General features: G+C 47.3%; 1 protein-coding gene across 1 annotated transcript in view; it reads left to right on the forward strand.

Moving 5' to 3' along the window:
* CFAP58 (cilia and flagella associated protein 58) overlaps positions 1–25,552 on the forward strand; it is a 174,138-nt gene that overhangs the window by 66,132 nt on the left and 82,454 nt on the right. The window contains exons 13-14 of the mRNA XM_075533461.1: positions 13,748–13,909; positions 14,897–15,043. Of these exons, the coding sequence (XP_075389576.1) occupies positions 13,748–13,909; positions 14,897–15,043 (309 nt within the window). The remainder of the gene's footprint in view (positions 1–13,747; positions 13,910–14,896; positions 15,044–25,552) is intronic.

Consider the following 25,552-nt stretch of genomic DNA (forward strand, 5'->3'; position numbering starts at 1 on the left):
CAGCCCATGTTCAGTCGTGAGTGACCATCGGCATATGGGCTCAACGTGTCACATCCACAGACCCGTCTACTTTAACAGTTTCGAACCTTAAGTCCCCAGTTGGTACAAATGGTTTGCATTCCATACTAACTGACCTGAAGGTTGGCGGTTAGAACCCCATCCCCCCAGCAGTGGCACAGAACAAAGGCCTGGCAACCTGCGCCTGTCAATATGATCACCAAGATAACCCCATGGCGCGGTTCTATCTGGTAGTGCGTGAAATCACTATGCCCCATGACCACAGGCTTTGGGTTTCTCTCGTGAACCCACTGGTGGAGTCTGTCCGGGTGGCAGGGAGCTGAGGTCCCCATCTCTTCCCCTTGGAGACTCCTTCACAGGAAGAAGGCTGTGGGCAGGATTGTGTAGGAATGCGGTCAAGGATTTGGATTTTATTTTTACCAATTCTCCTAGCACACTATGTGAGCACACACAGTTAAGGAAAGTAGTACTCTACACATCGATGGCATAGCACAGTGGTTCTGGGATGGAGAAAAGTTTTAGAGAAGAGACTTTGGAAGAAGTTTGGCCTGTCCTGCACCAGAAGCCCTGTGCTTACCAATGCTCTTGCATGCTTAAAATCGTGTTCAATTTTTTTGGTGGGTGGGGGGCTGGACATCAAAGAAGATGACAAAGAAGGTGGCCGACATTTGCGTTTTAAACGTAAAGGAGGTGGGGAAGCGAGCTTTACTAATGAGAAACCAGCATCTTCCCACCGAGACTAAATAGATGCGGCACAGATGGCAGGGAGGTAGGGGCTGCCCAGGGGCCCAGTCCAGCCCTGACGGCACATGTCTGCCTGCCTTGGGAAGAGCCCCGAGTGACTCTCAGGATTTGGTAAGACAGAGGTCAGTTCAGGCCCGGGCGCCTCTGGCTTGGGCTGCTACACGAGCCTCTGCAGCACATCACTTAATCTGTAGCGAAGCGTTTGCAAAACCCAGTGGTTTGCAGCAGTGGAGATTTACTTTTGCTCACAACATTGCCCTTCGAGGATCTGCTGCAATCTTGTTCAATGCGCTCTCCAGACTCGGCTGCCTCTGCCTGAGGCTTGCTGGCCCTGGAGAGGCTCAAGACCTAATTGGGGGAACCCTGTGATGCTCTTAGAGCTTCTCCACTCGGCCAAGCCCGGCACCCCTGGGTAGCAGTGCATCCCTCCAAACGCAGGGGCCTTGGAGGAGCCCTGGTGGTGTTGTGGTCATGCTGCGCCCCAGCAGCTCTGTGGAAGAAAGACTGGGCACTCAGCTCCCATAAACAGTTCCAGTCTCAGACACCCACAGGCGGCCACTACGGAGTTAGCATCACCTCGATGGCAGTGAGTTTGGGATTTTGTTTTTTGCATTCAGTGCGATCTCTTGGAGCTTGCTGCTTCTTGCTGTCGGCCTCTCTTCATTCCAGGCTGCCATGATGTCACCATCAGGGCTAAGTCTTGATACCTTCCAAGATGGTCCCTGGGTTCACAAAGCACTGCTAACTGTCAGGCCTCCGGGGCAGTGGTTTTATATCACAGCTCCTATAGAGAAGCGCATGTCCACGGCACATGGGGATAAGGGGCATCAGAACTGGAGGGGACCGACTCAGAGCTGCCAGCCGCCCTGCTCCCACCTTGTTGCTTTGTACTTGAATCGCTATTTGAGCACCCAGTTGTAATCCATGCTGGGCACAGCTGCTGGGATACTCTGAATTATGGGTTAAAATCTTCGTGTATTCTCCCTGGAAGTTTTCCCCCCTTCCCTGTAGGGCAGCCTTCTGTTTAGCCTTCAAGAGCCAGCTCAAGTGGCCATCCCCTCGGTAGCTTTCTCTGACTCTCAGACAGAATTAGTCACTCACGATTTTATGCTCCATGGTATCTCTGGGATAGTTCTTTATCGGCACCCTTGTTGCCACACGTCTTAGAAGCAAGGACCTTTAGCTCATTCATTTTCTTCCCCCAGCATCCTGGGCACATAAAAAACAAAACAACACTCACTGCCATCAAGTCCATTCTGACTTGTAGTGGGACAGACTTTCCACAAGGTTTCCCCCGACCCAATGCTGTCGACTATTAGGACAGCAGACTGCACCTCTGTCTCCTGCAGAGCAACTGGTGGGCTGGAACCATTCGTTGACTTTGGAGCTAGCTGCTGAATGCTTGCTTAGTGCACCCCATGGCTCCTGGTCAAAAAAAAAAAAAAAAGGGAGGGGGGGGAGTTTAAATAAGTTGTGTTACATTTATTTGATATGATATTGCGTCGTTGTTAAACTATAGCTGAACAGTATATTTTGACATGGGAAGATGATTGCAACATGAATCTGATAAATATAGAATGCTCACAAGGTTTGACACCCCAATTTGGTCAACATGCGTAGCAAAGTACACGGAGGTGTGTTTCCGAGGGTGATGGCGAGGAGTTAGTGGGCTAACGTTGTAAAGTACTGAGAACAATTTTTGTTCCGTAGCCCATGCTACGTGTGTTTATAAATAGACCAGTAAATAAACACGGTGGTGGATAGGGCAGAGCTTTGCCCCAGTGTGCCACTCGAACGAACGCAGCTAATCCCGACTGCTTGTATGTGAAAACTTTCCATGGCACCCAGCACTTAAGATTGACATGGAGCTTAATGCGAAACTACAAGAGAGTGGATGAGAATTATAAAGTCAACAGAACAGAACTGAATTTGCATCATAAAAGAGCCGATGTGTCAAGACCTAGAAAAGATACTGCAGAACTCGCTCACCATCTCCTCCCTGACTCAGGTTCTGCATTCCCCAATAACCGACCCTATTGTTGCTGCCCCTCCTTCCCCACCCCCCAAAGCAAAACAAGCCCAAACAAACTTCCCTGTTACTGAGGTGATTCCAATTCATAGCAATCCTAAAGTTAGGGTAAAGCAGTCCCTGTGGGTTTCAGAACTTTCTATTTTAATTTTTTATTGATGAACTTAAAAAATCATTTTATTGGGGGATCATACAACTCTTATCACAATCCACATATCCATCCATTGTGTCAATCACATTTGTATATTTTTTGCCATCATCATTCTCAAAACATTTGCTTTCTACTTGAGCCCTTGGTATCAGCTCCTCATTTTTTCCCTTTACTCCCTACCTGCCCCCCATCATGTACCGGTGATAATTTATAAATTATTATTATTTTGTCATGTCTTACACTGTCAGATGCCTCCCTTTACCCGTTTTTCTTTTGTCTGTCCCCCAGGGAGGGGGTTATATGTAGATCCTTGTGATCAGTGCCCCTTTCTACCCCACTCTCCCTCCATCTTCCTGGTAGCCACTCTCACCACTGATCCTGAAGGGATCATCTGTCCTGGATTCCCTGTGTTTCCAGTTCCTATGTGTACTAGTGTACATCCTCTGGTCTAGCCAGATTTGTAAGGTAGAATTGGGATCATGATAGTGGCCGGGGGCAGGGAGGGAGGAAGCATTTAGGAACCAGAGGAAAGTTGTATGTTTCATTGCTGCTACCCTGACTGGCTCGTCTCCTCCTGGAGACCCTTTTGTAAGGGGATGTCCAGTTGCGTACAGATGGGCTTTGGGTCCCCACTTTACCCTCCCCCTCATTCATAATGATATGATTTTTTTGTTCTCTGATGCCTGATACCTGATCCCATTGACACCTCGTGATCACACAGGCTGGTGTGCTTCTTCCATGTGGGCTTTGTTGCTTCTCAGCTAGATGGTCACTTGTTTATCTTCAAGTCTTTAAGACCCCAGACGCTATATCTTTTGATAGCCTGGTGGGCACCATCAGCTTTCTTCACCACATTTGCATGTGCATCCGCTTTGTCTTCAGCGATCATGTTGGGAAGGTGATCATCATGGAATGCCAGTTTAATAGAACAAAGCGTTCTTGCATTGAGGGAGTACTTGAGTGGAGGAGGCCAAACAGACATGGTAACTTCTAATGGGAATAAAAAGCTTCATCTTTCTCTCTTGGAGTGGGCTGGTAGGTTTGAACTACTCACCTTGAGGTTAGCAGTCCAACTTATAACCACTCTGCTACCAGGCTCTTCATCCCTTATTGCAGTTAGTCAAATAATGGCTGCAGAGAACATGTGGGGAGACAGTGGAGCAACTGGCCCTGACCCAGAGCATTCCAAACAGTGTGGCTTAGAGTTGTGTCAGGGCAGAAAGGATCGGCCCAGGCCACAGAACACTCTGGGAATGACAGTTCTTCATAGACCCGTCAGCTCCGAGTGAAAGGGAACCTGCGGTCCACTGCTGGTTCTGTCTCTCCGACCAGCTTCGATGTACTCATACTTCCCACCATTTCCACATTGTCCTCATTCTCCCTGATGGCTCCTTGAAAGACAGGACTTATTTGAGCTTGTTATTCTACTTATTAACTAGATAGCTACTCACATCTTTTCTGACAGAGTGAGTGAAAAACATAATTGGACATCTAAATGAACTCTCCCAAGACTTAGTTTTAGGAAGCTGTAGTTGTTCTTTAAGAATATGCTTGTCTTTGCTTACTTCCTTAAATTCGTTTGACGTGTGTGAGCATGATGGAGCACCCTCACCGATCCCCCCTCAGCATTTTCAGCTGTGAATGATGCTGGCCACGGTCCCCTTTCCCTCGAGGAAGCAAAAACAGTATAAACATTTGCCTTCGGTTCTTTCTGCTTAGAGACAGAAAGGCGAACTCTAGGTTGCTAAAAGCCCCATGTTTTATTTTATTAAGCCCACTTGGCATTTGTGAACTAGAAGGGAGGAGAGTCCCTTTTGTGCCAGAATTGGATGGCTCCGAATCCCAAATCTTTTCTTAGTTGCTTGTTTCAGTCAACACTTGCCATAGCAATGCATTATAATAACCGACGACCAGAGCTCAGTGACAAAAATAAACATTTATTTCTCACTCGCACACCTGCAGCTGACTGAGACCCAGCTGACCTAGGCTGGGCGGGCTCTGGGCTGGGCCCAGTTCTGTACCATGTGTATCTCAACCTCCCAGATGCTCATTGTCCTCCTGCTGGAAGGAAGGAGGGACGGCGCCCTACTCAACCACAAGGGCATGTTTCACATCTCTCTAGTTGCCCAGTGTTTTCCTCACATCCTGTTGGCGAATGCAAGTCACGCGGCCAAAGCCAGCATCAACAGTAGGGGGCAATTTATTCCTCCCAGGGAGGCTGGTAACAGGAGAGCAGTGCTTATTTGCTGGACCCGGAAGCTAATGTGCTACATACACGGTTCTGGCACTTTTTACTCCGACGATTTTTTTTTCTATCTGCTGGACTCTGAATTTTATGAACCGCAAAAAAGTAGCTAACCATGTGCCTTTCCAAATGTCTACACATTGAAACAACACCACACCGCTCAAAAACCCACCGCGTGGAGTCGCAGCAGGCCCAGAGGGCAGAGTAGAACGGCCGTGTGGGCATCAGAGCACGGAGATGCCATGGGAGCAGCAAACCTCGCCTTCCCAAGGAGCGGCGAGCGGTTCCCACTGCAGACCTTGCGGTACCCGCTATGCCACCAGGGCTCCGCCGTCCCTAGTTCAGTATTGAAGCCGACGAACATTTTTCACACAATGCACTTGGATCATTTCAGGAGCCTCGCGGCTCCTTTTCCAGTATGAATATTCAACTCTGACAATCTCCTCCCAGAGATTTTACATGCCTAATGTATACTTTTACAAAAATCCCTGCCTCCAAATCCCTTAGCTCTCAACTCATTTGCCTATTACAGGGAAAAGGCTCCTCTGGCCAGACTCTGCGTGCTATTCAAATGAGCGAGAATGGGCTTTGGTGGGCTTAGAAGCAAGCAAGGAGAGCAAAAGTTGATCAAAGGAACATTACCCACTGGATAGATGTCGTTATAATGAAATGAAGCTTCTGTGTCTTTGTCGTCAATTTGAAGTTATACACAGACCATCTTTAATTGGGTTGAATCCTGGCGAGGGGCGTCAAGGGAACTGATAGAAATTACAGGCTTTTCGTGTTGTAATGAGAGAATAAGGCTGTATAGCACCTCTTTCCCAGAGAACCACGTTTGATCTATAGGGAAAAAAACCCAACAACAACCAGCAAATTGATTTATTTAGTACTGATATTCTATCATGTAACGTATAATAAAAATCCTTTCTCACTTCTTAAGTGATTAAGCTACCATATACAGGGACATCTTTTTTGTGTGTGTCTGTTTTGTTTTTGATGCAGGGGCGGCTTATGTGATGACATGCATATGCATATTCCTCACCAAATCCGCACAATAGTCCCATGAGGTTGATACGATTAAACTCTCTCGTTTGATAATCTAATGGAGTACACACTAGACAAAGGGATAGACGCATAGCTACAGCTCCCTGAAGTTAGCATGGAGGATAAAATGAGAAACTATATCCAACAGGTACAAAGCAGATTCAAATTTCCCATGTCTGGGAATAGTGATTATAAGCTGGGCTTGGATCCAAAAGGTCACTAGTTCAAAAACCACCATCTGCTCCTCCATGAACATATCACTCTCAGAAACTCACAGGGCAGTTCTACTCTGTCCTATAGGGTCACTGTGAGTCGGCATCAACTCCATGGGAGGGAGCTTGGTTTTGGGTTGGAGCACGCTGGTGTGTTTTATTTTCAGAGAGTGAGCCTCTTTGTTTCACCAGAGGTTAAAGCATTGTCAGCATTCCAACCATTGTCAGAAAAACTTATTTGAGGAGCTTATTGTACTGATATTTCATCAAGTGTAAGTTAAAGCGTTCCTGATTCAATGACCTACTTTCGTGTCCTGTCTCAGTCTATACGCTGTTTTGGCTATGCTGCAGATCTTCAGCGGCCTTATTGATTTCTTAGCTCACTCTTGTTTCTATTGGCAGGCTGTTGTAGCAGAAAAAGAACAGGTAGGAGTAGCTTATCAGCCAGGGCTGTGCCTTCAGAGTGCACCGTAAGCATTTTCTGGGCTCCCCCGAAGTAGCCGGCCCGCAGATGCGAGGGAGGATCTCCAACTCTCTGGCTATAATAAAACTTTCTATATTTGGATGTGATTTATCTCATGAGTTGGTGTGAGTATCTGAAAGAGAAATCAATCAATTAAGTACCAGCCCCACAACTGACGTTCCTCACGTACCACTAGGCCTTTTTTAAACAGGGGACACGGTTTGCTGACAGAAGGTTTTGTGGCCGTTTAATACCCCACACATTTTATGAAGTTACAAGAATTTGAACTTCACTTTGACATTGGTTTGAATGAGTTCCATCAAAACAAATGTGGTCCCCCATCCTGGCCCACCACGTCTCAAGGATGAAATTCCTGCTCAGTGCAGCCAATGCACAGAGAGGCCTGTGGGGCTGGCCCCTCTATGAGATACAACATCCCCTCACTGACCCCCAGGCCTATGGGGTCAGCACTGGAGACACAGTGCGGGAATTGTGTCCAGTCTGACCCCCCTCATCGGAGAAAAACATGAAGGGATTACAGCAATAAAGTACCTGAGGAATCCCGAAAATAGACTTCGGAATCTGTGGGCAAGGCATGGCACTTCACCAGATCTGACTGGAAAACATTCAGAAGGGTCAGCAGACAGACGTGGAACTGTTTATAGTTTTCTTTTTCTCATGTCTGTGCATATAGGGTAGGCAGGATAACCAATCCCAAGGAGAAAATAATGGGGCCAACAGGTCTGGGGAGACATGGGAGAAGAGAAGGTGGGAGAAAGGGCCGGGGGGAGCCAACAAACACAGGAACAAAGGAACAACAGGAGATCTAGAATTGATGCGTAGAATGCCCGATGGGGTTTGATCAAGTTCAGTGTAGCCTAGAGAAAGTACTGAGAGTCGAATGAAGGTCGAACATGAAGTGGGACAGGAGGAAAGTAAAAAGAAATAGAGGAAAGAGCTAGGACGCAAAAGCTAGGATGCTACATTTATAAAGGTATAAATAGGCATGCACATATGTAAATATATTAATATCTAACAATATGGATATAGATCTATGTACATATATTTAAATGTTAATATTAAGGCCCCAGAAGGGCATTGGGCCTCTACTGAAGTACTCCCTCAATGCAAGAGGACTTTGTTCTAATAGCCTGGCATTCTGTGATGCTCACTTTCTGACACAGTCACTGAAATCAAAATGGGTGCATAAGCTAATGTGGTGAAGAAAGCTGATGGTGCTTGGCTATCAAAAGATACAGCATATGGGGTCTTAAAGGCTTGAAGATAAACAAGCGGCCATCTAGCAGGGAAGCAACAAAGCCCACGTGGAAGAAGCACACCAGCCTGTGTGATGACAAGGTGTCCACGGGATCAGGTATCAGGCATCAGAAGACCCCAAAACAAACAATCAGATCGATGCAAATGATGGGGGTCAGAGTGGAGACAGAAAGCCCATCTGTAGACATTTGGACATCCCCTCACAGAAGGGTCACAGGAAAGAATGACACAGCCAGGGTGCAGCACAGCACCCACAGAACACACAACACTCCTTTAGTTCTTTAATGCTTCCTTCCCACCGCTATCATGACTCCAGTTCTTCTACCTTACAAATCCGGCTAGACCAGAGCGTGTACACTGGTACAGATAAAGCTCTCGTCACACAGAATCCAGGACAGATGAACCCCTCAGGAACAGTAATGGGAGTAGCAATACCATGAGGGTAGGGGGAGGGTGGGGGGAGGAGGAGGAGAAAGGGGGAACCGATTACAATGATTGATGTATAACTGCCCCTGTGGACAACAGAAACATGGGTGAAGGGAGACAGCGGATGGTGTAAGATCTGAAAATAATAACAATTTATAATTTGTCTGGGGCCCATGGGGTTAGGAGGGTGGGGGAGGGAGGGGAAAAAAGAGGAACTGATACCAAGGGCTCAAGCAGAAAGAAAATGTTTTGAAAATGATGATGGCAACATATATACAAATGTGTGTGATACAGTTGATGTATGGATTGTTATAAGAGCTGTAAGAGCCCCCAGTAAAATGATTCATTAATAAAACAAAACAATGGGGTCTCTACACTTAGAAAATAAATTGCTTCCTGGAAATGGTCATTTTTCTTAGTTTCAGTACTTAAGTTTTCATTGTCACTTAACTGAGACCTTCTCCATCTTCTTCTTCCTATCATGGTGGGCTCTTATGCCCCGCTCCGGGAACCCAGGAGTGGGCTGGTGGCTTTGTGCGTTGCTTGTGCAAAGATGGGCCCGGCTCGTGGGATATGCCCCACATGAACCGTCCTTGGCTGCATCCTCCTTCCTCTGGAACATTATTCTGTCTTTTGCAGAGGATTGTTTTTATTCTATTTCTCACAGTGATGGCACAGCAAGTTTTCCTCTTCTCTGATGTGCTGCTTGACAGTCTCTATGCTGATGGTGCTGTGCAGAGTATTCCGATCCGTTTGTTTGGAAGAGGGTGATGTCTTGTCCGTAGAAAGGCTACATTTCAGGCTTACACATTGCCTTTCTTGGAAGGAAAGAAGGAAGGAAGGAAGGAAGGAAGGAAGGAAGGAAGGAAGGAAGGAAGGAAAAATAGCAGCTCCAGAAATGGGTAGCTTGATAAGATTTCCCTCTTATTCCTGTCGTAAATGTTGACAGTGTTGGTATCTGCAAACCTCACCTGCTACTCAGTTTGAAGGGTTCCATAGTTAAGGGATTGCAATGAGCCCAAAACAACTGGATGACATCTGACAATGATGACGATGACAACCACAACAACAACCACCACAACAACCAGAGATAGAGCTCAGAGAAATGATAGAAACTGAACCGGGGTTTCTTTGCCTCTGCGATCCCTCAATATGACCCTTCCCCTAACGTCGTGGTCGTCGGTCATCTGTTCTTCCTCCTTCCAGGCCCTCACCAACCATCCAAACTCTTCCCACTGAGTTGGTATCTATTATACTTTGGGTCATTTTCTTTCCACATAGAGTAGATGATAGTATGACTAGCAGGTCAGAATAGACCTTACAACTCTAGTTACATACAATTTTTAAAATTGGATGAGATACGGTGGTCTATACATTAAGGGCTTGACCCTAAGGGAAGTCGGACAGTTGGACAGAATGACAACTTTGGAAGCCGCAGGGAAAAAATTGAGAGCGTAGTAACTCCAACAGATGGAAGGCTGGGTGATTTAGAACTGAGACTTTCAAGGATCAGATCATTCTCGTACTATGTAAGCTCTCTCTCTCTCTGTGTGTGCACGCGTGTGAGCGTGCGCATGGGAACTTATGAAAAATGCTGCTCATGTACTTTGTATTGTGCTATTTTTGGGAGTGTTGCTAGGCATTGCTTGAATTGTATCGTTCATGCCTTCTCCTGTTAGAACACAGAAAGATTGCAGACCTGGGAGAGAGCCTGGGATCCCTGGTGAGCCCTTGGTTGGGAAGGTTGAGTAGAAAGAAGGAAGATACAATAGCTAGGTCCTCAATACCTATTCCTTCAACCAAATAAGCAAATGAGTGAGTGAATGAAGGAATGAGCAGAAATGAACTCCCTCTCACTTTAAGAGCCTCGCAGAAACCTTGATACTAAAATAGAACGACAGACCCATCTCACTTATGAATATGTATGCAGAATTCTAAATAAAATTCTAGTCAACCAAATTCAACCGTACATTCAAAGAATCACCCAGTATGACCAAAGAGGGTTTAATCCCACTAAGGAAACTACCCTTGCAGTTTCAGGATAAGCCCTCTTCCTAGTAAGAAAACAATGGCTGTTAGTGTGCAAGTGTAAAGTATGATAGCCAATTTGGAAAGCAATCTAGCATTATCTATTAGAGCTAAATACAGAATATGCCCTTTGAGCTAGGTACCCTATTCCTGGGAATCCATCCCACAGAAATAAAAGCCGTAGATGAGGACGCATGTACACGTCTTGTTGTTTGCAGTATTGCATGTATTGGTGAAAAGTGGAGACAAAGTTAATGCCATCAGTAGAGGAAGAGTTGGGTATATGATGGTGCGTAGTCCTGTAGACGCTTACATGTGCTCTCTAAAGAGAGTGAATTAGAGCAACGCCAGATGATTTTCACAAGATATTATTGAGTGATCAAAGCAAGGCACATGAAAGGATACATAATACTCTACTCGGCCAACCCCAGCCTCCACAGGAAAAACTAAAAAGGCAAAGTAAAACAAATGGAAGAACAAAACCTATAAAAACCAAAGGAAAAGAAACCCCTGTGCTCGTAGATTTGCTCGTGGAATCAGGGTGATCATAAGACGTGTGTTGTGAAGATGAAATACGTTAGTATGTGTCAATTGCCTGGTACGAAGAAAGTACCTAATAACTATTAGCCCTGGTGTTGTAGTGCGTTATGTATTGAGTTGCTAAGCACAAGATCAGCAGTTTGAAGCCACCTGCTGCTCGTTGGAAGAAAAGGGAGGCTGACTGCCCCCATGAAGGCAAGTCTGTTCTGTCTTACAGGGCTGCTGCGAGTCAGCTCAGTCTCAGGGCTTTTGTTAGGTGCCGTCAACTGCTGCGACCCCAGGTACACCAGAACGAAACACTGCCCGGCCCTGTGCCACACTCACAATTCTTCCTCTGCTGGAGTCCATTGTTTCAGCCACGGTGTCTGTCCATCTCATTGAGGGGCTTCCTCCTTTCTGCTGCCCCTCTACTTTATCAAGCATGACGTCCTTCTCCAGGGTCCGGTCTCTCCTGACAACACGCCCAAAGTACGTAAGATGAAGTCTCGCCAGCCTTGCCTCTAAGGAGCACTCTGGACATACTTCTTCCCAGACAGATGGGTTTTCCCTTTTAGCAGTCCATGGTACTCTTAATATTCTTTACCAGCACCACAATTCAAATGCATCGATTCTTCCCTGGTCCACCTTATTCAATGTCTAGCTTCCACATGCGTATGAGGCAATTGAAAATACCCCGGCTTGGGTCAGATGCCCCTTAGTCCTTGCTTTTCAATACTCGATGGCAGTAGGCATTATATTTGTAGAATATGCAGAATTAAAAGAATTAGATGGTTAACCTGGCTAGGTTAAATGCAACAAGGGAGGGGCTGATGTGATGGAGGCAGGAAGGTCTAAGTAGAAAAGGAGGGGAATAAAAGTACATTCGACTTTTTCCTATTGATTTGAAATGATGACACATAGGGATATGTATAAAGAATTCAAATCAAGAGATCGTAAAAAGAAAAAAAACATGAATAAGAATTCATAGATCCAATAAGAAACAAGAGTGCGAAATAATATACTCCAAAAGGGCCTTTAAAATGTTATCCCTCCTTAAGTATAAGTCTAAGAAAGTTTTCGAAATGCCTATTTATAGATAGAAAGGTTAAATATTTTCGGCACCAGCCGTCATCAACTCTGATGGGAAAATAGTAGGGCAGGCTGACGCAGAATGTATTTTTTGGGAATGCAAATTTCACAAGCGGGGGAAAAAAAACCAATAAGTTGGGGACATGCAGTTTACAAGTAGCCCCCCACCCACACCCTCCAGACTCAATGAAATGAACACGCAAAGGTCTGAGGACTTCCTTTCATCCTGACTTCTAGTAAAATGTCTCTTTGCCAGAGGACCCTTTCTTGGCTTCTTTCTGTCCCCCGCCCCCCATCTCCCCACCCTGCTCTGCCACATTCTCTAGTTCCTAGGGGACATTCTCCTCTGTCCTAGAGGGTCACTATGAGCTGGAATGGATCCCATGACAGTGGAGGGTTTTTTTCTTCTTTTTAAATTAAGAGGACTCCATGAATTCCGTGACATCTACAGATTTTTCTGGCTGTTTGCATCGACCTTGGGCCCTTTGATTCTTTCAGTTTAATCAGCTTTCCCTCCTAAGCATTTTCTTCTTGAGAAAATGTTCCCATTTGTGTCCTTAAAAAAAAGCTAAAAACAACATAAAAACAGAAACCAACCAACCAACCAACCAACCAACCAACCAACCAACCAACCAACCAACCAACCAACCCCGTGTAGACACTGCAGCCCAATCCTGACGCTTAGTGATCGCGGCTGTGGGCTTCTTCCCGTGCAGCAGTCACTGTGGCGTTGTGTCCTTGCCTTCTGACACCTGCAAAAGGGAGGCTGTCAGTCTTGCATCTCGTCCTTCCTGGAAGTGTGGTGAGCGCCGCAGAACGCACTTTTACGAGGCCTTTTTGTTCCCCTAATGGCGTGAACTGGACATTGGCAAGACAGGCTACCGGGGTCCAATGGCCACTTTTCTTTCTCCTGGTTTAACTCTTCCCCAACAAGGAGTGCAGCCAGCCGCTCCGTGTTCATCTGTCTTCTTCGGTACTTTGTATTAATCTCTGTTTAAACCTGCTCCCACCCCTCCCCCTTTTCTTCTTATTCGGTGGGTATGATTGTCAGGAGAGGTTTACAGAGTTAAAAGCATTCTTCCTTCCTCTTGTCTCTTTGGTATGATCTGGAAATAACCGTGCTAAGCCTGTATGCTTGAGCAGGACTCTGGAGCAGGTCAGATACACGCTGATCCCTCATCACCTGAGTTGTGTTGTGGCGATTACAGCTACAATCTGATGTTCTGATTTCTGGCTTCTCCACCACGAGCCCTCATGCTGTCGTGGCTGTGTGTTGACCTGTGATCCACATAGTTGACAGTTAGAAACCACCAGGCTGTCCATGGGTGAAAGATGGGGCTTTCTACTCCTATCCACCACAACAGTCTTGAAAATTCACAGGGGGGTCACTGGGAGTCAGCATCGCTGGATGGCAGTGAGCTTGGTGTTGGTTTGCTACCAGCCAGCGCTCGATGTGTCTCTGAGTCAGTTCCCAACTGATCCGTCTCCTTCTCCCCTGCAGGTCCTCATTAACATGGAAGACATCAAAACCCGGGAGATGCAGATTTTTGACTACAGGAAACAAATCGCCGAGTCAGAGACGAAATTCAAACAGCAGCAGAACCTGTATGAAGCTGTGAGATCAGACCGGAATCTGTACAGCAAAAACCTGGTGGAGGCTCAGGTAAAGGGGCGTGCGGTGTCTTTCCGTTGCTGTCCTTTCCCACCCTGGCTACCCTGTGGGCAGAATCGAAAACAGATCAAGAAAGAAAGGTCTTGGAATTCACCCGAAGGAGAGACGTTCAGTGTATGTAAAACTGTCAGGTTGTTTGCAAAGGAGAGGGCTTGCTAAGGTGCTGGAGACCCTGGTCCCATGGTTAACGGTGATGTAGAATGAGTCCCTACGTGGCTGGTGTGTTGACCTACCCGCTGGGCTGCTAACCTCCAGGTCAGCAGCTGGAGACAGAAGAGGCTTTCTACTCCCGTGAAGAACCACAGCCTCGGAGACCCACGGGGGCAGTTCTACCCTGGCCTGTCGGGTCCCCAGGAGCCCGGAGCTGACTCAGTGGCAATGAGGAAGAGGTGTGTTTCCAACTGCTGGTGCAGGCGGGCAGTGACACACGCCCGTCGCTAGATTGCAGCGCTTGGCTTCACAGGCTTTTTGGTTGTCGCGTTACTGTGCTGCTCTTCCAGTCTTGTAAAGCGAGGCTGGAAACGCCTGCGGTTGCGATGCACGGGGTGCATACTTAGTATAGATCTCATGCGAACATTTCGAGAGCCTAACGCTGACTCTGAGATGCATGGGCACAAGCTCTAGAGCAGCGCTTCTCAACCTGTGGGTCACGACCCCTTGGGGGGGGCGTTGTCTAATGATCCTTTCACAAGGGTTGCCTGATTCATAACAGTAGCGAAATGACAGTGATGGAGTAGCAATGAGAATAATTTTATGGTTTGGGAGGGGGAGTTAGGGTTAGGGGTCACCACAACATGAGGAACTGTCTTAAAGGGGCAACACGAGGAAGGTGGAGAACCACTGCATCTAGAAGAATAGCCCACTTTTAAATGGCCAAGAGACCATTGTTTTGAGAGTCTCCCTCGAATAACTCTGGAAGATGGCCGGACCTTCCATCTCGGCGATGACCTCCCACTGTTTCGCTGCTTCTTTTGCTAGGATGAGATCACCGAGATGAAGAGGAAGTTAAAGATTATGACCCACCAGGTGGACCAGTTAAAAGAAGAAATATCAGCCAAAGAGTCAGCCCTGGTGAAGCTGCATCTGGAACAGCAGCGGATAGAGAAGGAGAAGGAAACACTAAAGGTACCCATCCTGTAATAAGAGCTCTGGGCCCATCTTCTCTTGGACCCACTCGAGGCACTCAAGGGCAAGGAGGACCATCAAGCGTGCCCATGGCCACTGTTGATGGTTCCCTAAGCCCACCTCCGAAAGGCATCAGGAAGGAGAGCTTACCATCTCCAGTCAGGGCTCCTCACAGGTAGTGTTCCCAATAGGAAGGGCAGGGCACAGAGGCGTGGGGCCGTTGATAGGCACAAGCACCTCGTTTCGTTATGTTGGCTAGCATCACACCAGCGGAAGAGACCAGCCTGGCAATGCCAGGAAGACCTGGACTCTGCAGGTTCCTTACAGTGCCTTTTGCATTCCCAGCCCAAGCCCAACCCCGTGTCCACGACTGGTCCTCCCAGACGCCTCCCTGGGCCTTCTAGAAGGTGATGCTGGCAAGGCCCTCTGCCCTTTTGCTCCTAATCATTGTTGTCTGTCTGTCCTTTGTTTCCTGGGTGTGCACATAGCTTTTCTGCCAGCACCATCATTCTCTACACATGTCCTTGAAATCCTTGTCTTCCCCAGGGTTTCCCTGGGCCAGGTTCCGTACGCTCTTTCGTTTTAGGGGCCTACGGACTTGGTAGTAACTCCTCCTTGGACCACCTCTGACATCTACTAAGTTAGAACAGTCAATGTCTGCCAACACAGTATGAGGATGCTCTCTTCCAGAAGTGTCGCGCCAAAGAACTGCCTGGAAATCCTCTAACTGAATATGATTTTGCTATACACATCACTACACCTAATGTCTCTCTTTTCCTATCCCGCTCCATGGATTCCCCTTATAGTTAATTTGACCAAAGAATTTAGAAAAGACCGGCTAAGAGAATGATGCTGTTCTTATTTTGAAACATGCTATGTCTACGCAGAAGACTTAGAATGAGTATGAGCTGCTTGTGGGAACCACTTACAACAAGGTGAAGACAGTATTTTGGCCTCTACACCGATTAGCTTCCAAACACATATCCCGTCTTGAGGACGTGTCTCTGGCGGTGGACAGGTCTAATGTCCTATTTCCTTGACACTGAGATTTCACAGACTGGAATATGCACTTTCCATGAAATGATAGGTTTGGCCAAGTTGACAATAAAGTTCTCATGGAAAGACAACCACTAGCTTCAATGAACGTCAGGCCCGTCTTTGAACAACGCGCCTTTGGTAAACAATATAAGAGCGGAGACACCTGCCTCTCTGAGCCTTCCTGCTCTCCACTTGCGGTTATCATGGAAAAAGACCAGAAAATGCTACACCGAGAGCACACATTTTCTCTGTTTTGGAAAGACTCTGTGTCTTTTTCTTCTCTCTTATTCAAAGGCATACCTTTTATAAAAGGCGGTTTGTTTCACCTTGGAGCCCCAAGCGGTGGGGGCATATCTATCCTTGGGTGAACCCAAAGAGCATTCACAGCTTTACGCATGCGCCTCAGGGGCCCGTGCTCTCAAGGCTTGAGGGCAATACCATTGGGGAATTGCTAGTACGTCAACGGCTTTCATTTAGAGAATGACATTGATCCGGATCACTTACTTTCCCAAGAAGCTCTGTCTTACAAAGAGCTATCATTGCCCATTAATGAGGTCCAAGGCGCAATTAAGTGTCTTCCCTAAGATCTTGCTTCAGAGCATGCAGTGGATGCCCTGTGTATAGGTACGTGGTTTTTTAAAATGCCTTAGAGCTTGACTTTGGTGAATGGGTGTTTTGATTGGATCATTACAATTCTTTTAAGCTTATTATACCCCAGCATTATCAAACAGTTACACTCTTAACTTTCCAAAATTGGCTGATCATTGTAATCACCCGAGGATCCGGTGAAGACAGATCGTTAGGCTCCCCCCTCCCCCGATTCTGATTAATTAGGTTGCAAATCGAGCCCTGGGTTCTGTATTTTCTCTGGGTGGTTCCCTTGACCAGTTTGGAGCATAAGATCTACACAGATAGCCCCAAAGAAATATTGCAATAAAATATAATACAGGGCAGTTGGGTTCTATTATTTATTCGGTCTTAGGTCAGCAGAGCTGGCAGTTGGTGGATCTGATGAGCTTCCCTTCTGGAGAGGCAACTGCAAGAGGGGAATCCCAGGTCTGACTGGCTTTGGTTGACCATTGCTTTGGATAGATTGTGAAACTAAGATGCCTTTTCTCCCAGAGTTTCCCATTAATGACAGAGTGAGGCACAGAGACAAGATGCCTGCTTGATTTATTATTCCAGGTTACCCAAGAGTGACTGACCACACTGCTCCGACTGGATAACTTTAGCCTATCAGTAAGCCCCTTTGGGCATTCTGTAGAGGAATATGACGGCTCAGATGTCGAGTTTGAGCCTCTTAACTCCTTTAGCCTAAGAATTGGAATCACGTTACGCGCAGGTCTCTGGATTCATATACAGCTGAAGTTTGGGGACATGGCAGATTTTCTAGTAATTTGGCTGCAAGAGAAGTTTAGCTTGTAATTGGGAGTTCTCCAGAGCTCAGCGGGTGCACATTCTCTCGTGGAAGGGCCAGCCCTAGCCTGCTCGCTAGACCGTGAGATGTCCTTCGACAGGACAACCCAATCTGCCACTTCTCAAAGCAGGCAGATGGACAGTCAGTCGTCTGCTTGCAGGTTATCCTCCTCCTCATTCATCTCCATCCCCCCGGAAAAGAACCTTGCTTCTTGCACATTTCACTTCCCCCTTCGGCTCCTCCCTCGTCCTCCTGACTCCGCAGGATTCTGGACATTGCCAGCACATTATGGAGACGGCAGGATGTCAATAGTTCTCTGCAATGAGGTTCATCTGTCCAGTCTGTCCCAGTTCTGTTTCACCAGCATTGAGAGAACCATCTCATTTGGAGTATGTGCCTTCCAGCCCTAACAAGCCCCATTGCTATCCGCTTACCTCCCAATCATCCCACATCCATCTGACAGCACTGTGATTCTCGGTGAATAATTCAGTGGCAAATTCTCCATGTCCAGAGCTCTGCATCCCATTAGCCATTGGCTCCAGGGCACCCTATCTTTTCACTTAGTGGACTCTGGAATGGCATGGCTGGGGAGCTCTTCAGCGCGCGCGCGCACACACACACACACACACACACACACACACACACACACAGTGAGAGGATGGGCTAGGAGAATTCAGTTGGCCCTATTTGTTTAGCTAGAAGTAAACAAGATGGGTACTGGGCAACCCGGTGAGTCCTGGGATCATGAATGAATGGTGAAATACCCACAAATATGGTTCTTGTGATGTGATTGATGCCTCACAGCGAAATTAGATGATCCCTATTCCATAAACAGCCCACCACAAAAGCGCCTAAGTGGGGAGGCAGTGACTAAAGTGTCTCTATTGTCATCTCATTACAACTTTATCGCACCAGTAACACTCTGATGGATGTCGACACCTCAGGTCCCACCCACCTAGAATACCACTTGATGGGCCTTTGGATGCCCATCTTTCCGGGGCAAGACAGCTCAGATGTATAACTGCTAACTGCATCAGACCCAAGGTATTTTGTTGATGTCAACGTTGGCTGCCAGCGTCTAATGCCACGTCTTGTTTGCAGCCCATACATTTATGACATGAGGATACCCACTCAGAATTTTGATATTTTAAAAACAGAACAAAACAAACCCAGCCCGGCAATGCTGAACACACAGATGGCTTTCCATTCCAGACAGATACTGTTACACATCGTTGATTGCATTTTAATACGACAAGGCTTCATTTTGTTCTGTTGATAGATTCTGATCAGCTCCCGGCACTTAGGGGCAGGGAAGTGAGGGTTGCACATCTGGGAAAGTGATAGTTTTATTCAAGAAAGCCTGAGCCAAACAGGTATTTTATTGCTGTCTCTGCTGTCATCTTAAACGATCACAGGAACAGAAAGGTTGCCTCGTCACTCTCTTTCCCGGCCGGCAATCCCTCCAAGTGCTCAATGCTGGACCAGATCTTTTTCTCAGCAAGTATTTCCTTGTGCTTGCCCTTCGACCCAGTCATATTTCATGAAGGAACAAACAAAATGCCATGAACAAAAACCAAACCAGAAAACCTTGCCCCGGCTGGATCGTAGCTCGTTGTATGTTGTTTGTAAAATCACATGCCTCTTACTGTGGTCTGTATATAGTTACTTATCTTATATATTTACTTGATTTTTTCCTTTTAAAAAATTATTGTTTTTAATCATTTTATTGGGGGCTCATACAACTCTTATCACAATCCAGCCATCCATCCATTGTGTCAGGCACATTTATAAATATGTTGCCATCATCATTCTCAAAACATTTTCTCTCTACTTGAATCCTTGGTATCAGCTTCTTATTTTTCTCCCTCCCTCCCTGCCTCCCTCATGAATCATTGATAATTTATAAATTTATTATTATATTTTCATGTCTTACACTGACCGATGTCTCCCTTCACCCACTTTTTTATTGTTCGTCCCCCAGGGAGGGGGTTATAGGTAGATCATTGTGACCAGTTCCCCCTTTCTTCCCCACCTTTCCCTTCCCCTCCTGGTATCTCTACTCTCATTATTGGTCCTGAGGGGTTTATCTGTCCTGGATTCCCTGTTTCCAGCTCTGATCTGTACCAGTGTACATGCTCTAGTCTAGCAGATTTGTAAGGTAGAATTGGGGTTGCGATAGTTGGGGGGAGGAAACATGAAAGAACTAGAGCAGCAGTTCTCAACCTGTGGGTTGTGACCCCTCTGGGGGTCGAACGACCCTTTTACAGGGGTCACCCGATTCATAACAGTAACAAAATTACAGTTATGAAGCAACAACGAAAATGAGTTTATGGTTGGGGGAGTGACCCCAACATGAGGCACTGTATTACAGGGTAGCAGCATTAGGAAGGTTGAGAACCACTGAACTAGAGGAAAGATTTTTGTTTTAATGGTGCTACACTGCACCCTGACTGGCTTGTCTCCTTCCCGTGACCCTTCTGTAAGGGGATGGCCAATTGTCCACACATGGGTTTTGGGTCTCCACTCCGCACTCCCCCTCATTCATAATGATAAGATTTTTTGTTCCTTGATGCCTGATACCTGATCCTATGGACACCCCATGATCACACAGGCTGGTGTGCTTGTTCCATGTGGAATTTGTTGCTTCTCAGCTAGATAGTTTCTTTTTTTTTCTTCAAGCCTTTAAGACCTCAAATGCTATATCTTTTGATAGCTAGGCACCATCAGCTTTCTTCACCACATTTGTTTATGCACCCGCTTTATCTTCAGTGATCATTCCAGGAAGGTGAGCATCATGGAATGCCAGGTTATTAGAACAAAGTGTTCTTGCATTGAGGGAGTACGTGAGTAGAGGCCTAATGTCCATCTGCTACCTTTATGTTAAACCTATAAATATAGGTACATAGATCTATTTCCCTATTATCTATAAATATATTTACATATGTACATACCTGTATTTAGACCTCTATAAATGCCCTTTGCTTTTTAGTTCTTTCCTCTATTTCCTTTTACTTTCCTCTTGCCCCACTATCATGTTTACCCTTCATTTGGGTTTCAGTAATTGCTCTCTTGCCCTTGATTAAACTCTACCAGGCCTCCTACACCCTCCTTGCCATCAATTTTAGATCACTTGTGGTTCCCTTGTCCCTGGGTTTATTAATACCCACTTCCTTTCCCTGTCTTCCCCCTCTTCTGTGTTCCCTTGCATTTATTTTCTATTTGAGCCCTTTGTGTCAGATCCTCCCCCCTTCTTCTCCCCCCTTCACTCTCATGACCCCTTGATTGGTTATGTGCTGTTCATTGTGATCGGTTCCCCCTTCCTCCCCTCCTCTCCCCACCTTACCTCTATCCTCCTGGTATCACTACTCCCATTTCTGTTCCTGAGGGGCTTATCTGACCTGGACTGCATGTGCTGTGAGTTCTTATCTGTGCCAGTGTACATGCTCTGGTCTAGCCCAGGCAGGACTGGGGTCATGATAGTGAGAGTGAGGATGCCTCAAGGAACCAGAGAAATATTGTGTGTTTCAGTGGTGCTATGTTGCACCCTAGTTGAATCATCCCTTCCTTGTGACCCTTCTGTGAGGGGATGTCCCATTGTCTACAGATGGGTTTGGGGTCTCTGCTCTTACCCCCTTCACTCTCAGTATGTTTTGTTGATTTGTTTTGGGTCTTCTGATGCCTGTTACCTGATTTCATCGACGCCCCATGATTGCACAGGCTGGTGTCCTTCTTCCATGTGGGCTTGTTGTTTCTCTGCTAGATGGCTGCTTGTTTAACTCCAACTTTTAAGATCCCAGACACTATATCTTTTGATAGCTGGGCACCATCAGCTTTCTTCACCACATTTGCTTGTGCACTCATTTTGTCTTCAGTGATTATGCTGGGAAGGTGAGCATCACAGAATGCCAGGTTAGAAGCCCAGGGAGAGTAGAGGCCAAAGGTCCATCCACTACCTAAATGTACTGCCATATAAGTACATGTACATAGGCCAATACCTCTATTTTTATGAATTAATATATTTACATATGTACACACCTATGTTTATACCACTACCCATAGCTTTGCTTCCTAGATCTTTCCTCTGTTTTCTTTTACCTTCCTCCTTTCCTACCATCACACCCACCCTTCTTCTGCCTCTTAGTAATGCCTCTCAGGTAAATTGCTGTTGCTCCAACACCCCCAGGTTCTCTCCGTTCTCCTTGTTGTTGATTTTAATTCCCCAGTTGTTCCGTCTATGTCGTTGTTTGCTCACTGCTCCCTTCCCCGCCTCCTCCCCAGAGTCCTTCCGGAACTGTCCGCCCCATTGCTTTCTCATAGGGCTTGCTTCCCATGCCTATCTTATGGAGACAAGCAAACCATCAATAATGGAAATAAACAAAAAGAAAACAAAAGATTGAAAAAAAGAAAAAAAAACCCCATACATAATTCCAGGTCTATTTACTGACCTTTCTGGCTATCTCCGACCGGTCCTGAGGGTTCTGGGAACTGCCCCTCCTAGCTGGAAGTCTATTTTGGGGGCTCCTCAGGGGCTCTGTGGCTTGGCTTTGCTCCTGTTGCTGATCTGTATATTCTCTTCATGGTTTGCCGGAGGGGTGGGGGGTTGTGGTTTGTGTCAGACCGGATTCACTCCCCACTGTGTGTCCTCAGTATGGTCCAGCTCCAGTGAGGGGACATCATGTCTCGTGCTGTTGTTGGCCCTACAGTCCTCTCTGCCTTAGCAGCTCCATGCAGGGCTGTCTTCCTCAGGGCTTGGTGTGCTGATGCAGGGTCTGGTCCCTCACTCTCTCCATTTCCTTCTAGGTTTGCTTCCGTGGGGTGTGGCAGGCCGGCCCATCCCCCCAACCTGTAGGTTGAGGGTTGTCCTCTGTAGCATATCCTTCTGGGGAGGGGTCAGTTTGGTTCTGCTGAGGGCTGGCCCTGCAGCCTTCTCCGTTCATGAGTTGCTCCATGTGGCCATGTTGCCCTCAGGGTTTGGCACAACGTGGGGCTGCACTCACCCTCCAACTTCTGTGGAGACATAAACAATACCCTCCCCTTGCGGGGGCGGGTGCCCTGCTCCACCCATGCCACCATCTCCCTTTGGGTTTGGGAGTAGATGTGGGTATAAATCTGTTATGTCTCCAAAGTACTCCCTGCTTCTCTTTTGGGCTCAACAGTTCAGTGCAATGGGCACATGTTGCTCACAGACAATACTCACAATTAAGGGATTTGTTAAGGAAGTTTATAGGTTACAAATGATACCAACTCAAACTCACACTCACTGCCATTGAGTTGATGCTGACACGTAATGATCCTATAGGATAGGATAGAATTTCTCCTGTGGGTTTCTGAGACTGTACCTCTTTCTGGGACTAGAAAGCCCTGCCTTTCTCCCACGGAACCTCTGGTGGTTTTGAACTGCTGACCTTGCAGTTAGCAGCCCAATATGTAACCACTAAGCCACCAGGGTTCCTGACAAGTGACTAGGATACCATGATTGAGATAGAACAGCCTCTTCTCAGCCTTGCCGGATGTCAGGCGCCTCTCTCTGGTCTTTTGCCTGCTCTGTCCTTTGGCCCGTTGGTTTCTGCCTTGCTCGTGCCATGTTAAGAAGCCTTCTCCAGGCTGTTAATAAGTGCCCCAAGGTTAGGACACTTCATTATAAACCTCAACCTGAAGGCACCCAGCTCCAGCTCCAGCCCCATGGGTTAGCAAACCCAGCTTCCCCATTTGTGAGCCACCACAAGCCAGCCTGCAGTCCTCAGCTGCACTTGCTCAGTGGGCGGGGCAAGCCACCCACCTCTCTGTCTCAGGATATGACTCCCATTCTGCTGGTGCTTCCCTGGTGTCAGAGCTGTCTCCTGGATCCAGGGGACTCCATGCGCTGGGGTCTCGGGGAGAAAAGGTCATGCTCCCTTCCTGGCTCTACTTGGCCCGGCTCATCTTTTCTGCTAGGAGCAAAATCCCACCTCCTGCTCCCGAGATGGCTCATTTTATACCTAGCCCTAGCAGGATGACACCCACAGTGAACCCTGTTAGCCATCACACACTGCTGCATCATACCCCAATCAGTATCTTCCCCCACCTTCTTTGCTAGACCCGTCAGGAAAACGAAGCATGCTATGTGGGAGGAGCAAAAGCTATGGCTAGAAAAGCGATATTAAACCATTCACTGCATCTCAGGGTCCTGATACTTATGAAACCATTCACTGCATCTCAGGGCCCGGAAACATTCTGGAAGGAAAACAAGATCTCAGCTCTCCTGCTGTCGTTCGCCTGACCTGCAAGTCATCGGTGAGGTGGCTCCTTACTATATCCTCTTGCTATTTCCCTCCCGATTCCAGACCCTGGTGACAGCAGAGCCCCATCTCCTCATTTGTTTTGCCTTGTGTGGACCTGCTCTGAGTCCCCGCTTGTCCTTCCCGTTGGAACACAGAGCTTCTCAAGAACTAGTCTTCATGCCTTAAACACGGTACAGCTTCCCATTGCACACTCGATACAGCGCATGACCTGCAAAGCCCTTCCCAGTTTGACCTTCATGGGTTTCCAGCTGCACCTCTGGCTGATCCCCACCTTCCACGCTACAATCCAGCCACAGTAGATGCCTTGCCTTCTCCGTGCTGAGCATCCCCAGGCACCGTATTCCCATGATGAGGGCACTATGTGATGTTTGTGCAAGTGGAGTGACACGAGCTATTTTTAGGAATGAGATGTGTGCAGAATCACTGAGTCAGGTTGAAATTTCATTAGGCCAGATGGGTTTTGGTAAATATCATGTGAGACCACTGCACTGTAGACGTAGCTAGCTGGGATGAGGCGTGGGATGAAGCATTTTCTCTCTCAACAACTTTTATTTTATGGTGTGAAACTTTTGGAAACATAGAGGGGCCCAGACAGGCACCCTGCAATGTCTGTACAGAGTGACTGCTCGGGTCTCCCTTTCTTCGTAGGCCTGTATCCTCTGCCTCACGTTTTAGATGGCTTGGCAGAGAAGCGCTTCCCAGCCTGTCGGAGCCCTCTGGTACCCCACCCACTCCTGGTCTGTTCTTCTCAAGTACAGAGGGACGACTGTATATATAATGTCCTGGTTGGTTCTTCTCAAGTAAAGAGAGTAATCATATATATATGAATATTATATATATAGAGGAAAGCTGATCACGTTCGCCCCCGTTGTGACAGCTGGGCCTTGTGTGGCTGCTTACAGTGCCCCAGTCAATAAAGACATACAGCCCTCAGTGCCACCCTTCGAGAGCGCACCGTTGGGTTGTGACCCTTGCTGGCCGTGGATGAAAGCAGGGCCCCCTCCCGGGATCACACTGTGGTCCACAACTGCTTTCTCTTGGGCCAGGAATTTCTGAGGAGCCGGTTGCTCTTTCTTTGGATCCTAGTGTCGCCCTTTGGCTTGTGGAGGGTTGGCAACACTGTCGCAGGTTTCCTGTCTGGACACCCCCCGCCCGCCCACCGTGGTATGAAGCAGAGCTGTATCTGTCCGCTTCTCTAGTCCTGCAAGCCCCTTTAGCCCCTTTCTGTCTGCTCGCGCTGTGCCTGCAGGACGCAGTCCCTCTTGCTCCATGCTGTCCTCCAAGCCAGAGGAGGAAGACAACGGTCCAAGGTGACGGACCCGAGAGAAGGGCTGCAGGAATGACTGACATCGTCCAAGGATAACACTCTCACCGAGGGAGAGAGGTGGACCGTGGGCTATGCCGTGTTTCCTCCCGAGAAGAGATACCAATAGACGTACAAAGCCTGTTTGTGAGTCAGCTGAGTGCCAGACCCTGTGCCCATGCTTGACGGGCTTCCTTGCCACGCACTGTGCTATTGATGAATGGCCTGTGTGTGACACTAAGCTTTCATCGGCTGCCAGGACACTTGACAGTGCACTCATTTCTCTTCAGAGGCCGGGAACGCACTGACAATAGGGTGCAGTGCGTGAGGCCGGCCATAGCCAGGCTCTCCCTTGTGCTAGGTTTCTGAGTCATCACTTCAGTGTCAGTTCCTTTTTCCTTTCCTTCTCACCCTTCTCTGTATTCCTCCCTCCCTTTCTAGCAGCCACGATCTGCCTGTTGATGGTTTAC

This window comes from Tenrec ecaudatus, chromosome 16 (genome assembly GCF_050624435.1).
Source record: "Tenrec ecaudatus isolate mTenEca1 chromosome 16, mTenEca1.hap1, whole genome shotgun sequence".
NCBI lineage: Eukaryota > Metazoa > Chordata > Mammalia > Afrosoricida > Tenrecidae > Tenrec > Tenrec ecaudatus.